General features: G+C 47.9%; 6 protein-coding genes across 6 annotated transcripts; 3 read left to right on the top strand and 3 right to left on the bottom strand.

The window, feature by feature from the left end:
* Positions 1-1,790, top strand: PFICI_11728 (uncharacterized protein; the record flags this gene model as incomplete). Its single annotated transcript, XM_007840309.1, has 3 exons — positions 1-226; positions 275-416; positions 470-1,790. 3 exons carry the CDS (start codon positions 1-3, stop codon positions 1,788-1,790), a joined length of 1,689 nt encoding a protein of 562 aa, XP_007838500.1.
* A 368-nt stretch (positions 1,791-2,158) lies between these two features.
* Positions 2,159-3,657, bottom strand: PFICI_11727 (uncharacterized protein; the record flags this gene model as incomplete). The annotated part of the gene is made up of 4 exons (XM_007840308.1): positions 2,159-2,362; positions 2,420-2,545; positions 2,647-3,473; positions 3,525-3,657. 4 exons carry the CDS (start codon positions 3,655-3,657, stop codon positions 2,159-2,161), a joined length of 1,290 nt encoding a protein of 429 aa, XP_007838499.1.
* Positions 3,658-4,151: 494 nt separating this feature from the next.
* PFICI_11726 (uncharacterized protein) lies at positions 4,152-5,972 on the bottom strand (the record flags this gene model as incomplete). Its single annotated transcript, XM_007840307.1, has 4 exons — positions 4,152-4,318; positions 4,398-4,661; positions 4,722-5,388; positions 5,445-5,972. 4 exons carry the CDS (start codon positions 5,970-5,972, stop codon positions 4,152-4,154), a joined length of 1,626 nt encoding a protein of 541 aa, XP_007838498.1.
* A 1,218-nt stretch (positions 5,973-7,190) lies between these two features.
* Positions 7,191-8,731, top strand: PFICI_11725 (uncharacterized protein; the record flags this gene model as incomplete). The annotated part of the gene is made up of 4 exons (XM_007840306.1): positions 7,191-7,400; positions 7,466-7,943; positions 8,004-8,085; positions 8,149-8,731. The coding sequence occupies 4 exons, from the start codon at positions 7,191-7,193 to the stop codon at positions 8,729-8,731; spliced, it is 1,353 nt and encodes a 450-aa protein (XP_007838497.1).
* A 1,760-nt stretch (positions 8,732-10,491) lies between these two features.
* On the top strand, positions 10,492-12,374 carry PFICI_11724 (uncharacterized protein; the record flags this gene model as incomplete). Its single annotated transcript, XM_007840305.1, has 4 exons — positions 10,492-10,650; positions 10,718-11,110; positions 11,176-11,352; positions 11,433-12,374. The coding sequence occupies 4 exons, from the start codon at positions 10,492-10,494 to the stop codon at positions 12,372-12,374; spliced, it is 1,671 nt and encodes a 556-aa protein (XP_007838496.1).
* Positions 12,375-13,190: 816 nt separating this feature from the next.
* On the bottom strand, positions 13,191-14,088 carry PFICI_11723 (uncharacterized protein; the record flags this gene model as incomplete). Its single annotated transcript, XM_007840304.1, has 2 exons — positions 13,191-13,520; positions 13,624-14,088. The coding sequence occupies 2 exons, from the start codon at positions 14,086-14,088 to the stop codon at positions 13,191-13,193; spliced, it is 795 nt and encodes a 264-aa protein (XP_007838495.1).
* Between the last annotated feature and the right edge of the window lie 1,028 nt (positions 14,089-15,116).

Below are 15,116 nucleotides of genomic sequence, written 5' to 3'. Positions count from 1 at the left end.
ATGCACGCATTATTCAGCGCCAACCATCTTGCAGTGGACCCAGAATATCGCATCGACTCATTCATAGAGAAACAGAGTCTCGCCTTGGAATCACTTGTTCACCGGGACTATAATGCTTTTCAAGATGACAACCTTTTATACGATTTTGAACCACTCTTTGATGGGGGCGAAGCCTCTGCAGCACCAGCCCAACTCTGCAGTTCCGTTGAACGCGAAGACGATGCAGGTGAGGATGCAAGCTGAGTATACAGCGAAAAACGCTCATGACGCACAGTACACCGGGAGGTGTCTCGGTATCGTCACCGGCGAGAGTCTTGGGATCTACGCCGAGACGAGATACGCCAGCTCTATATTGAGAACCGGCAGACTTTGGCTACAGTGATGCGAGCCATGTCGTCAACGGGGTTTATGGCAACGTATGATACTCCGCCGTCCCCGATTGATTGATTATTACTAATAAGATTACAAGGAAGAGACAATATAAGCGGCAACTCCAGATCTGGGGCTTTAGCAAAAACGTTCGCCGTCAAGACGCTGTCCAAATGCTCAGTCTGCGACAGCAGCGTGCACACGAAGGTAAGACCACTGAATTCGAGATTAGTGGTCGAACCGTGGACCTAGACAAGTATCTCAGGCGCACACGGGCTTCCGTACAGGTGGCCACACAGCCTGAGTCTTCAGAGGTCAAGGAAATACCCCAGTACATCCGGCCAAGAACACCACATCTCAGCATCCGAATCGCGATAGGCGCCAGCGATATCCTTAGGGTCCAAGAACTCATCCATATCTACTGCACATCACTGCCCTCTTCGCAATCGTCGCTGCTCCCTCGACCAGGCCACCCTCACGTGTCACAGATTGGCGAGACGGTACAAGTATTTGAACAACTGTTCAAAGCTAGTTGGTTATTTGACGAGAAACACTACGAGGCAGCAGGAAGACTGACTCGCGATGCGTTTCTGCGAATAGAGATGTTGCATCGCGCATCGTTTCCACAGTTTCTCCTATTCACTATGTACGGATCCATCATATACCCGGTGAAGATCGACATTCTCCTACGGCTATGGAAATACCTCGCGGCACGGTGCTCATTCGTAGAAAAGAGTACCGCTGGTACCCGGCTTGCTACCTCGGTCTATAAGCTGCTGAGCGCCAACAATTCGGCACCTGAAGTGTACTTTAAGCTCATTCCAGACTTGATGGAAAGGGTCCTTGACATCAACTTTAACCAGCAACTGCAGTCAGGCAACGGCGCCATGTCCATGGACCCAGCCTTTCTGCAATGGTTGATTAAACCCAAGATGAACATGGATCTCAAGAGGACCCCCGAGACGAGGTTTCTCATCCAACAATGTATCGACCGCAGCATTCTCTACATCAAGGAGCCGATCTTGCGGCAGGTGTTTGAGGCATGCGCCAGTGCGCTCGGCATGGAGCGATACGACCAATGGCAGCCACCGCCCTACCGAGACCGCAATATCGACGGGGGCGAGGTGCCCATGCTCGGTATTGGCGAATGGATGTACTATGCCGCGGTAGCGAGGGTGGAAAAGCGGCGGTGTCGTGATCAGATCTTGGTAGGGAACCCGCGCCACGACCTCGCCTGCTACTACCTCGAACGATCCATCAAGTTGTGGCTGAACGAGTCGCCCGCACAGCCTCACGTGATTAGGGACCTGCGTACTCTAGAGAACTGGTGCAGGGAGGGCGGCGACTTCCTGCAGGCAGAGTCAGCTCGGCGACGATGCGATAAGGAAATGGAGCGGCTAATTAGTCCAACGCGCGTATAGAGTGGTTTGTGAAAGATATCCAGAGCGTTGTACGATTTGTATAATATGTTTATTTGAATACTAACGTAATGAATTACTTGACGCGGCTCTGACATCAATTGCTGGTTGTATATCTGATATGTTGAATGTGTCACAAGAAATGGTCTCGGAGAACATAGATGACGTATGTTTATAGAAGCAGGTTATAAACAATGGAATCTGCCAAAGCTCTCTCATGATGAAACACAAGGGTATCATGCCGCCATCTCAGTCTTTAATTGGCGTTGAGGAAACAGGCGCTTGTTTGAAAGGTTGACCGATAGCGGGGACTGCCATGAGTCGACGGATTATTCCCTCCAGAAACCATACTCTTCGCTTGATCCATCATACTACCGTTGAGATTGTCGCCGAAACTTCACTTCAATCTCTTCTCGGGTAAACTTTCGTGTGTGTCTTTTGAGCAAGGCTATGCGCTCATCCATGCTCATGGAGAGCTGCCTCTCACCTATCGGGATCATACACCGCGCTAAACACTTGTAATCCTTTTGCAAGAGTCGAATAGTAATCATGAGATAGTCGATATTGTGAAACACCTGCCACATGATTAGGAATCAAATCAAACACAAAATATGGGCCCATAGGGTACACACAAGCGCATCCTGAGATGCGTATAGCGCCTTGCTCTTGATGAACGAGTTTGGGTGTTCCCTCCAATGACGCAGAGGATTGAGATGATGCGAAGTATGGTACCCATCGTTGAAACAATGTCGATTACTCTGAAATTCCGTTAGCAAGTGGTTCCGATTCAGTTGACATCAATGCCAGATGTTGCAGAGAGAAGGTGCATCGCAGGCAATTCAAGGGCTTTTCTACTCACTGCCGTGTCTATCAGAGTGATGCTAGATCGATAATCTGAGCTAGGGTCTTCCTCATCGACGAAAGCGTGTTGTCCCCAGTTTCCAAACATGAGACCGAGGCGAAGCAGTACCAGAGGAAATATGAAGACACAAAGAGTAGGCTTCGGATTCAGCCTGTATGCGACATATAATACTGTATAACTTGACAATTCCCAGAATGCTGTTTTAGCTGCGAGTATGCGTTTGTTCTTTCTCAAAAAGTAGATCGGCAGATCAAGCCATACGAAGAAAACGAATCGTGTCGAATAAAGCAAGAAGTGACGAATGCTGTCGCGCTGATAGTATATAGTCGAGGAGAGATCTTGAGGACCATTGCCTTCCGCGTGATGATGCTTAACATGGTGATGATAGTATGAGTTCCATGTATGACCCATCAGTGGGTCGGTGATGTAGGGAAACAGGTAGTCGAACAGGGCGAAGCGTTTCTTGAGAATCCCTCGCATATGGATATGCTGGTGCATCATCAGAGTGTACGTCCCCATGTATGAAATCTGCATCATGAAATGCGCCAGGCCGTGAAGCCAAGTAAAATGCCAAAAGAAGAGATACAATGCGCTGGGGACCGTGGTCGTGAAGTAGAGGAGCAAATGGGTCAGCATGACGACGTCTGACTCGAATCGCACAATCGACTGAGCCATCCCGACATAAGTTTGCAGGAGCCAATTCCTGAAAGGCCGACCAGAGTGCAGCTGGTCATAATCTTTGCTCGTGAAAACTGTCGGCTGAAATGCTGGACTCTTGGGGTTGTTCAATTCATCAAGAGTAGCCAGCGCCGACTTGGTCGCCGCTGAATGATATTAGTGAATACAGCTTTTGCATAAGACCTTGAAATACTGACCACCGTCCCCATCAGGCTTGTTTTTCCCCCGAGCTCGTGATTGGCCGAATTGCTTGATATCGGATACCAAATCTTCCAGAACGATACGGTCTGAAGTGGTGATGCCGGAGTCAAACACAATGTAATTTTCCATGGTGATATTCAATTATTCAATCATCTGACGAGTCAACTATGTTTATGAATGACTACCTTGAAAAGTCTCAAAGCGAAATACTTTGATATTTAAACGGTCCGTTGATGGTGTGTGTCCATGTTAATTGTCAGCTGTCCAATGGGGATAGTAACAGGGACCCCACGCTGGCGCGACGAGAGGCACAGCACTTTGGCGCAGGGTCTAGGTGCAGCTGCGGCGTGGCATCTTGGCACCATTGGGCACAGCATGGGTTGCAGCAAGTGCTTAACTACATATTCAAGTTGGCAGGAATTCCGCATTAATCGATAATAGATATATTTGCGTCGCATCCTATATAGCCATACCTTGCTATTGCAAATGGTCGGGAATGATCAATTGCAACATGAAATTCTAGATATCTGAGATTGGTGGCAGGTGATCTTGGTTGTCTCAGAGAGGGGGAAAAAAAAAGAGGAAACGAAAGAAACGAATCATGAAATTTCATAACAATTCAGCTAGAGATCTTTCTCCGACCTTTGCAGACTCACTTTGACACCGTGCTTGGAGAAGAGTGTCAAGCCAAGCTTTTCTGTCCATGGATGTGGATCGCGTGCCTCTATCTTTGAAATGCTCTGCACGAAACGCACAATAAAATAGCTCATCAATGTAAGCGCAAACTTGTCTGTAATAGTAGACGTATTAGCAGGTTTCAGTAATTCAAGCAAAGAGAAGCACAGGGCTAAGTTGGAAGATGAACATACATCCGAGACACATCCTAGGGCCACCGCCAAAGGGAATGAAGGACCAGCCAGGTTTTAGACCCTCCCATCTCTCGGGACGGAAGTCGGCTGCATCTGCTCCCCAGAGATCCTTGCGCCGGTGAACTCCGTACACAAGGTAGCCCACCGTGACGCCTTCTTTGACCACAATAGGAGACTTGCCATCGCTTCCGCCGCCAACGGGGAGAACGGTATCGCGAACAGCCGTCTTCATGTTGACAGAAATGGGTGCAAACAGCCGTAATGCTTTTTTTTTGTGTTGTTAGTTGGTTCATGTCAAGAGGTGGTGAAGATGAAAGCACTCACTCTCGTTGATCACGTCTCGGAGGTATTTGAACTGAGCCAGTTGCTCAACACTAGGCGGATTCCCATCGAGAAACTCGACCTCAGCCCGGAGTTTCTCGACCACTTCGGGGTTGCGAGCTAGACAGTACAGCACACTACCAAGTGCAGAGCTCGTACTGTCTTTTCCAGCAGTTATCAAGCCCATCAGGTCCCAATGGGTATGCTTGGTATCCTTGCCCAGACGAGTGGCTGCTTCCAGGATGGGCGATGGCGTAGCTGCATTTGACATCGATTTCGTGGTGCAACGTTTAATCATCTTGGCCAAGATCTCATTGACCTCGCGTGCGTAGTTGTTACGCTCGGATTTACCGAACAGCCTCGGGATGAGGTCATAGATGTTGTAGTCATCAAACACGAGACCATCCGTAGCCTGTGTATGTCTGATGCCAAATGTTTTTGCTTCCATCAGATTCTCAGACTTCCCATCTTTGGAAAGAATACCTGAAGATTGACCAACAAATGCGTGCGTGACAACGTCCATGACGAAATCCGTCATTGCAGGCTGGATATCAACTGTGGCTGCATCCTTGGGAAGAGCATTTAGCAGGTCTTGAAAATGCTCTTCAAAGATCTGGAGCTGCTTATCATCCATTTTGTGGAGGAAAGGGCGAATGAACATGCGGGAGTCCTAAGGTATTGTCAGTTTTGCTCCGCTGATAAGGCGCCGTTGTCAAGTGAGCTTACCCTCCATATCTGACCATTACTGTTGAAAACGCCATCTCCAAGCAATGGTCTCAGTACATTAAGACGGTCTTCTCCATGCGTATAGTCTCGAAAGCTAGGCGACAAGAGCTCCTTGATGTTAAGCGGCTCAAAGGTAACGATAGCTGGTTTCCCGACAAATCGGTATGCCAAAGTGTAGAAAGGTCCTCCGTATTTCTGAACAAGGTCAAGTACCATCGGTAGGAAGTTGTTGCTCAGCAGGCCCCGGGTAAATATTGCCATGAGATCAATTCCAATGAAGGGCTCCCAATGAGGGTATGCTCTTGGTGCCACAGCAGTACGAAGCTTTTGAGGCTTGTCTGCTTCAACCAGTAAGCTGGATCTCGTCGAAAGAATCTTTAGGAGGACAAATCCCAAGCTAAAGACAACCAGCGAGACAATTCTGAGAGGTGGGGACGATGAAACCATGGTAATGATGGGGGATGAACCATCATTCATGTCCAAAAATGGCAATGTGCCATTTTCGAGCAAAATGCTTGTGACATTCATGATGATTGAGTTCTTTCAAATGCTCTTTGAAATGTGACTTTTTTTTTTTCCTTTCAGGAAAGAAGAGGATGTAAGTATATGGCAAGAGTCCGAGGTATGTGTAACAGTTGTCAAAGCAGGACCTGTGGAAAGATTTATACAAACGGAGTGGGCCCCAGCTTGACGGAAGAACCTGAGGTTGTCCATAGGAACACGTACCTACGCCCCGTGAGAGGTCACAGTATGGCGTACTTCTTGATAGAACAACTTTTTACCACAATTTTGGCTCACTCCCACTGGCTGTCAGTACAGATGAGACCTCAACTCAGGGTCAAGGCAGTGAAGAAACGAATATGCATCAAAGCATGGTATAGTTGTATCCGTTGAGATGATATAACATGAAATGAATATTCATTCGATAGTAAAGAATGGTATTATTTAAGGTATCATATGGAACAGCCACAAAAAGGATGGGAAACCATGCTAAATGTATACTTCATCCTTTTTGGTATGGGTGCCTAGTCATGGAGGATTGATCCTGAATGATTACTTAGCTGTATGGCAACCACAGTCCGAGCAGTGTTAATCAACTGCGGAGGGCTGACAAAGTCGCTATATTGAAATTATATCGTACGATACAATTAATACTACAAGAGAAGCGACTGTGAGGATGCCTAAAAAATATTCAATCCTTCCTTGCATGGGTGAGTTCGTAGGATTGATCCTTAGATAATGATCCCATGCGTGTCGGAAACGCCAAGAGCTGAGAAGGCCGCCATTCTTGGCACGCTTGGCGATATTCGAACTTGAAGTCAGATAACTTCAATCGTATGCATCACGATAATTACTCAACCTATCTCTCTGTTCGAACTATTTTGCGTGTAAACCATTTCATCTTGATCGCACATAGCGAAGTTACCTTTCAATATGGGTTTCAAATCACGAGCCTGGGCTTGCGTTGCTGCCGTCGTCGCTATTCAAGCTAGACTTTCAGGTGCATCGTATGTTTTGGTTACATTAATGTTTTTCATGTCATTTTCAATCCAGATGATGCTATATCTTACCTACCACTGTCTGATTCACCGCTGGTTGGTTGCCCCAACCAGAGGTCTACCACATCCCGAGGTGATCCACTTCCCGCACGAAACTATTGCCAGCCAGACAATTAACCTTATGTAGAATACGCCATTTGTACTTGGTAATCTGCTACCTTTTTTGCGCGAGCCTTGGGGTATTCCCATGGCCAAATGGCAGCACGTGGTTGGTGCGACACCCTCTGGCCTCTACCGCGTTTTCCTGGGGCCTTTCGACTGTGTCATTCCCAAGACACCACAGGCAATCGTTGAAATCATGAGTCAGTACGCATTTGAAAAGCCTGCACTCAATCGCGAAGGTCTTGTCAGAAGTCTTGGAGTTGGACTTGTTGTGGCAGAAGGTGATGTCCACCGCGTAAGTGCATCCTTTCCCCCCTATACATATTCAACACAGATCACATCTCTCATGGTTTGTTACAGTTTCAAAGGAGGATATTCAACCCAATATTCGGCTTGAATCGCAATCGACGCTTGGTACCACAAGTCTGGCCTATAGCATTGATCCTGCGCGAGAAGATAGAAGACCTTGTAAAGAAGTCGAGAGGCTCAGTAGTGCTTGACGTTCATTCTCTGACCATGGCTACAACACTCGATATCGTAGGTATCACGACTCTTGGCGTGAACTTTGATTCAATCAGGAATCCATCCGACTCGATTCTTCAGGCATATGAAATGGTCTATCCATCTCCTGACAATCCAAGTCTAATCGACCAAGTTGTTGGAATTATCTTCGCCACCCTAGTTCCACCTAGACTGTTATTCAAATTGCCACTACGTTCAATTCGACAATACCATAAAGGGATGAGGATGCTGCGAAGCTTTTACCTAACCCAAATTCGGCAGAAGAGAAAAGAGATTGAAAATACTAGCTTCGATGATACAGAACCTAGAGAGAAAGGTACCAATTTTCCTCATTCCTTCGGATAGTTAGGGATTAGGGGCTGACTGTCCTCTTGAGACATTCTTTCTGCTCTGATTGCATCGGGCCTGAAAGACGATAAAGAGTTGCTCAGCCACGTCTTAACAACCATGGCAGCAGGGTAAGTCTACGCAAGAAGAGGCCGTGCTTGGCATGACCGTACCTAATCAGTTTTGGACATTAGACATGATACTACGGCTGTGACACTAGACTGGGCCATATACAGACTATCCAGACACCCCGAGGTGCAAGATCGTCTCCGAGCAGAGATCCAGATCTTGCGAGCCGATCAAAGCCTTGACACGATTCCCAGCCTAGATGCCATCAACTCGATGCCATATCTCCGCGCGTTCGTCATGGAAGTCCTCCGCTTCTACCCCGCTGTCCCGCTGATAGGACGCGTGGCGGCCAGTTCCACGACGGTTGGTGGCGTGGTCATTGCTAAAGGCCAAGGGGTCCTGGTAAGTCCTTATGCAATCAACCGCCAGAAAGACCTCTGGGGCGAGGATGCTCATGAATTCGATGTTGGACGGTGGGAGGCATCTCCCACTGGAGGCGCAAAGTCAGCGCAAGCTCTCTACACCTTCTCTGGGGGTCCTAGAATTTGTGTTGGGAAGGATCTTGCTTTGATTTCCATCAAGGTGCTACTTGTGGTCTTAGTAGAGCGATTTTGCTTCGAGGAAGTTGTGCCCGGATTTCATCCTCCATTCCAAAAGGACACCACTCTCAAGGCGCAAGGATTAAAAGTCAAGGTTTCGGTTGTGTAAATGGTTAACAAAATGACGACATACGATGCGTTTGTGAGTCGCAGACGGGGGGATTCATTTATTTATTTTGTATTTGATCGAACATCGGTATCTGACAGTTATCCCCTTAAGAAAAGAATGGCTAGTATGCAGAAGAAGAAGTGATCAAGAGCTTGGAGCCTCTATTCACGATAGATTCCGCAATGGTAGAATCGTAACCCAGATCAAGTTTCACATTGCTTCAGACGATACCCCTCCTTTGTGGTGTTGAGTGTGTGTGTACAGTGGCTTAGGTATTAAGGCTACCTTACGTACTATACTGGGCATAAGGGTTACTTATACCCGTAGCCGAGTAATCCTTGTACCAGGTACATTGCTTGCATACAAACAATCAAGATGTGGGAGGTGTCTTACCCCATTTCTTCAATTTCTTTGTACCACTTCATTGCAAGCGAGGTTCCCGATATCTTTAACGAAAGAGGTAGTCCACTTCTTTGAAAATTACCCCGCCGCAGTCTTCAGTAACACTCTTGAATTGACGTCTTCCTTCATGCAGACCAGCTTGAAGTGATTCAAGATCCACCTTCGCGTAAATCTCCATATTTTGCGATATGGCGGCGAAGTGGCATGTCGCGATATGTTCTGATGCCACTTGCCCCTCCAACTCAATAAATCCTAACCCAGGTGTACTCAACTCCAATAACTCCGACGTCGGCGTGGCTTTCGAATTATCAGCTAGGATAAGTACCATCATCGAATACTACAGGCAAGCTGACAGAGGGATATTTGATGATGCCGGGAAACCTAACGAGCCCACTCTCGAGGCCATGTATGGATTCCTTCGAATTGAGACGACGAGAAGGCTGATACTGCCGCCCAACCTTTTGGGCAAAGCGGCATTTCTGTCACTCTCATGTAACGTTATAGAGTCGGCAAAAGAGGAATTCGAAAAGACACTTGGCGGATCCCACGTTCCCGTTGTCTTACGGCAAGGGTCCGGTGGGAGATTCCAAGTCATTGGAGAGGCTTATGTCCATGGCATCATGCTTGGCGAGGCCGTGAATTCAGGTGCGAAGTGGGAATCGATCACACTGGAATGAGGCGCGAACTACGGACTTGGGCACGGAATGAGTCCCTAGGTGTCCAAGAAATTGGGATTCGCTGTTTGGTTACAAATATAGATATTGACTATAAACTGGACAGCATTGTGATAGAGTCGGTCATGATGAGGTGGATACCATCACGGGATACGAGCCATTCACTTTACACATTACTATACTGGAGATACCTCTAGAGGACAATGAATTAGTGGATATGAAACGAACCTCAGGGAATGACTATTCTAATTTAATAACTACAAGGAAGTAAGCATTCGACGAGGGTAGCGAGACCCTTCTCGATCCTTTGACTCGGCCCCTGATCTGCTCCTGCCTTATCATTTACAATATGTCTTAAGAAAAAAAAGTGTGGAGTTATATGCTACTAACGCCTAGGAAGGATCTGGTCTTTACTTTAAGTAATCCTGAACCCTGACACAGTTTGTCCTTGGCAAGTATTACGCGCCCCACTTGACGCCACGCCCGAGTCCGTTTCTGAAGTCTTCAATTTTTGTCAGCAACGTGATGCGCTACGTATGGGCAGTGGCATGATATGAAAAATCTCTCGTATCAATATAACGAAAGATGACTGGCTACATTTCCAAAGAGGTAGGCGATCTAGTTCTAAAACCTACAAGTTTTTGAAAATTCATAATCACATTTCTGCTTGAAATACCTTCAGACATGGCCAAAGGCTCCAGCTCCAGCACCTCCTTGGTCGAAGAGCATAATCAGATCAAACAATGGAGACCTACGAATAGCTTCTACTTGTCGTTTGCATCTTTGTTCTTCGTGGTCCTAGCGGCTACAATCAGTGCAACGTCAATGAGTGTCGCTTTAACGGTCAGTCTTGTTCAATCTGTACTCATGTTGACATGCTCTTTTAGGATGCTGATTTTGATGCCGGCAGGACCTTGCAAAACACTTGAAGCTGACTGACTCTGATGCTTTCCTCGTGGGAAGCCTAACATCTATCACGGCAACCGTCATTCAGCCTAGTTGCGCATCATGGGCTAACGCGTTTGGTCGACGAGAATCGTTGGCCGGAGGACTGGCCTTTCTCCTCGTTGGGTCTATACTCGGCGCTGTGGCCAGTGATGCTCCACTGCTGTTTGTCGCGCGCAGTTTACAAGGCATTGGGGAGGGGGGTTCCGTTGGAATCATTGAGATCATGGTCACCGAGATGGTGCCCCTGAGGTTGCGGGGCAAGTGGCTGGCCTGGATCTGCGTTGCCTCCGCTATTGGGACGGTGTCAGGACCATTGCTGGGCGGACTCCTCTCACAGGTCAATGATTGGTCTTGGGTAAGTCAAAAAATACCTATCAGTCGGGAATCTTTGAATCCGTCGGGCTAATTTCAAATATGAAGAGGATGATATTTGTGCTCAATGCTGGTATGACTATTTTGTCGCTACTCCTGACATATACTGCAATCAATCCAAAGCCGCGTCAAGGAGACATCCTCAAAAATCTTCGAGATTCAGACTGGGCTGGTCTATGCATATTTTGCACAGCTATTCTCCTGATACTCGTTCCTCTCACACAGGTCAGTCCGCACAAGCCCTCCATTTGCTAAAATAAGAAATTGGGAATACCGGAATCTCATTAACCCAAATGCGTGCTTAGGGAGGTTCCCTTTATTCATGGACAGATAGAAGGACTATCATTCCGCTTTGTTTCGGTTCAGTATCGCTCGTTGCATTTATCCTTTACGAAATGTTTGTGCCTGCGAACCCCATGATTCCCCCCGAGCTGTTCCGGAACCTGTCGTGTGTTGCAACTTTCATAGCCTGCTTGGTACACGGCCTTGTCCTCTGGTGTCTGCTCTACTACTTACCAATCTACTATGAGGGGGTGAAGGGCTATTCGTCCATACAGACGGGCGTGGCTGTGCTACCGGAAACGATGACCATTTCTTTGGGATCTATTGTGTCCGGCGTTTCAATCAGCCACACTGGGAGGTACCGCTGGGCTATCTGGAGTGCTTGGGTTGCAACCACAGTTTCGGTTGGCACGCTGTATTTCCTCGGCGTGAACTCCCCCGCTGGACAGTGGGTTCCTCAGAATCTCTTGGTCGGCTTTGGGCTGGGCATGATCTTTGGAGCCATGGGTTTCGCCGTTCAAGCAGCGGTTTCACATGACTTGCTTGCGATCGCCGTCACTCTCACCATCTTCTTTCGCTCTTTGGGGACGGCTTTGGGAGTGCCCATTGGGGGTGTTATTTTTACGAACGAACTCAAGACCGAGTTACTGATTCAACTTCCCAGCAACGCGACAGATAAGTTTTTCCAGCCATCTTTCAGCTTGGTTCTGGTCGCACAACTCCGCAACATGAACGACTCATCCACCAAAAGTGCCATCATCGCTGCCGTGTCCTCCGCAGTTGGCAAGCTTTGGATCTATATGTCGGCCCTGTGCGGGGCGGCCTTGCTTGTGACTTTGGGTATCAAGCATTTCAGCTTGGACGTCGACTTACCATCAGAGAAAGATCCGCTGCCTCGTGTCGACGATAATGGCCTTACTGATGACGATGACGATGGAAGCATAATATTGATACAAATGATCTAGAATCTAATCTCGACCGTAGCCTAGGCTTTATTCTTAGAAACACCAAGCCAAGTTGAATAGATAATCAGATCGTATCCGGAGCCATGAATGTCCGAGACACTTGGGGCGTTTTTTAATCGTGGACTGGTCTTTCACCACCAAGTGTCCCTGTGACTTTCGCCACCACAGCCTTCATTCCAATGTGCTGAAGCTCCCTAGCCCAAGGGGACCGTTTTACTGCCTTGTATGGAGTTCGCGAGGGCGAATTGGCGCAGATGTCAGATACATGCATTTCTTGATGGCCCGGATTGATTACAATGCGGAGGCTGCGATATAGGTGGGATTTGCCAAGTATTTATGCTTGGCATCTGCCTATATTGTGCCGCTGAGGCTCATATCCTGTCAAGAATCCTGTACCATGCCACTTCATCGTAGTCAATAGTCCTTCCTGTAGGATGCGATCCTCCAGCCGTAGTTATCTGACCCTGCAGATTGTGATAAAATATACAAGCGTCATAAGCAGTACGCTCCAATTCATTGTGATTCTCAGGGGTGTGGGTGTCATGGAGCTGAATATTTCTACCTGATGTTTGTTTCTTATGGCGGCGACATAACATTCTATTAATAGCGTCTGAATCTAGGATGAAGAGTGAAATCTTGTACAGATATATTGAGACTATCACATGGTCAGGTGTGTCATACAGCTGTTCAGCACTTCTATTTCGTAGATTGATAAAATCGACTAAGAGACCCTGATTCCGCCCCTCAATCACAAATTCACAAGGGCCCAGGTGTGATTAGCAGCGATAAATGTATGTGTCAGTCAATCATGAGTATTTACAAAACCATCATGTCCTGCATATCCTCCACAGGTCCCATCGAGGGATGCCACTGTGTTGGCCTGCCGCGCATGACTTTGAACCATGTAGGACTTTGCGACTTGTGTACAGCCCAATGCCGGAGTTCCTCTGGAATGAGGCTCTCGTAACCAGCCTCCATGCAACGCAATACAAAGGGAAGGAGGTGACTGTCGAGCACGGTCGGACCAACCTGATCGCCAAAAGTCCATGCAGCCGGGTTGCCGAACGCCTCGCTCTCCTTGCGGTGTTCTACGATCTCTGCAAAAATAGCATGCAGATCGGCGTGTGCTTGGGCCACAATGGCCGGCTGGAAAGCGACGCCATAGTTGGCGTTGTGACTTGTATGATGGAAAAGTTTCGGTGAGGAGAGCGAATCTCAAAAAGCAGTAGAGGGCGTAGCATGGACGTACAATTGAACTTTGGCCTCTAGCGCCGTCCCTCTTGAGAATCTCTTCCGCGGGTGAAGGGTTATGCTGCTTCATTTCGACCGTCGGGTTCTTGTTGGAGAACGAGGGACCAGGAACGGCGTGGAGTCTCTCGAGAAGGCCCCGAATGATTGCACCGTGTTGCGGCGGTAGCATCGCAGGATAGTGGTTTTCAGCAAGGAAAAGGGAGATGGAGCGGCTGTCATTCAGTGACTTCTTGAGGCTTGCTCCAGTCATTGAGGGGACCTGTCCTTTGGGATTCACCTTGAGAAGATAATCCTGTTTCAAAGCCTCATTTTTCCGATGGTTGATGAACACGAGGTCAATCTTGGGGGGACTTTTTGCGTCCTGCGTTGTGGGACCAAGCTGGATTGTGTGACGGGCCATCATGGAATAGAGGGAGAAAGGGGAAGAGTAGAGAGTGTATTCTGTCGTACAGTCGCTGGCCATTTTCTCGATGAACCGGCTTTGGGTTATCAATGTCAAGATGGGCAGATGGATCAAAAACGCATATTGAATATCGAAGCAGTGCAGCAAATTCAACTTATAACAAACATGAGACATGTCCTGAACCTCACTTCGGAAGGATGGGTAACTAGGTACCAAGGGAGGTAGACAAGTCCGGGGTTATAGAAGGTCAGCACAAAGCGGGGTACTGCTTTCGGTCGCTGTCCTTAAGCTTGGGGGGGATGATGTTAAAAGTGCGACCGAAATCTCCAGCGGGTACCTACCTGGATAAACCTACATACAGAGTGCTGTCCTGTCCTGCTAGCGCCTAGCGGAGGGCGCGACGCCCCCTAACCATGCAGGTACAACCACGTTGAATATATCTGAACCTGATTGTCGCCGGATATATCATTTTACACGGAATGGATATAATTACAGGTATATAATAGTTATAAAAAAAGTTCTAAGTTATTTAGCGGGATTTCTCGAGACGAAGGACAGCAAGCCAGGCCTTCCTTTTGTAAGCCAATGACGTGCGCGCAACGTTACCGAATTGGAGACCTTGGTGCAGAGAGGAGGAGGAGGAGGGACAGAGCAGCGCGTAAAAGCTCCGGTCCGAGACGGGTGCCGGAAAACCGGAGCTCGCGGAGGTCAAGCGCAAGCACGACGACAGTGTCCGCGAGCTCGAGGGCCAGTGGTGAAATCTAGAGATTGGGCTCATTCGCCCATGCCGCGAACAGGTTAAGCCACTGATCATAAGCCCACTGGCCAATCGAACGGGGACTCTTGGTTGTGTGGCTATGCGACGACTGATTGCACCGCCCAAGACCAGGACCACATTGCCGAGCTTGGGCCCATGGGCTTCGGAGACGGCCATTCGATTATCTATGCGGATGGCGGAATCTTACCCATCAAGTCTTGGAGGATTATGCAAAATGGTATGTTCTTTACCATCCAACACCGATGTCCCACAGATAATGATTTCATTAAATGCTAAATGACTATTTTTTTCTTTTTTCAAAATAGATTTC

This window comes from Pestalotiopsis fici (assembly GCF_000516985.1).
Source record: "Pestalotiopsis fici W106-1 unplaced genomic scaffold PFICI_Scf_9, whole genome shotgun sequence".
Taxonomy (NCBI): domain Eukaryota; kingdom Fungi; phylum Ascomycota; class Sordariomycetes; order Amphisphaeriales; family Sporocadaceae; genus Pestalotiopsis; species Pestalotiopsis fici.
The sequence above is the reverse complement of the archived record's forward strand: the minus strand, read 5'-3'. Positions and strand labels throughout refer to the sequence as shown.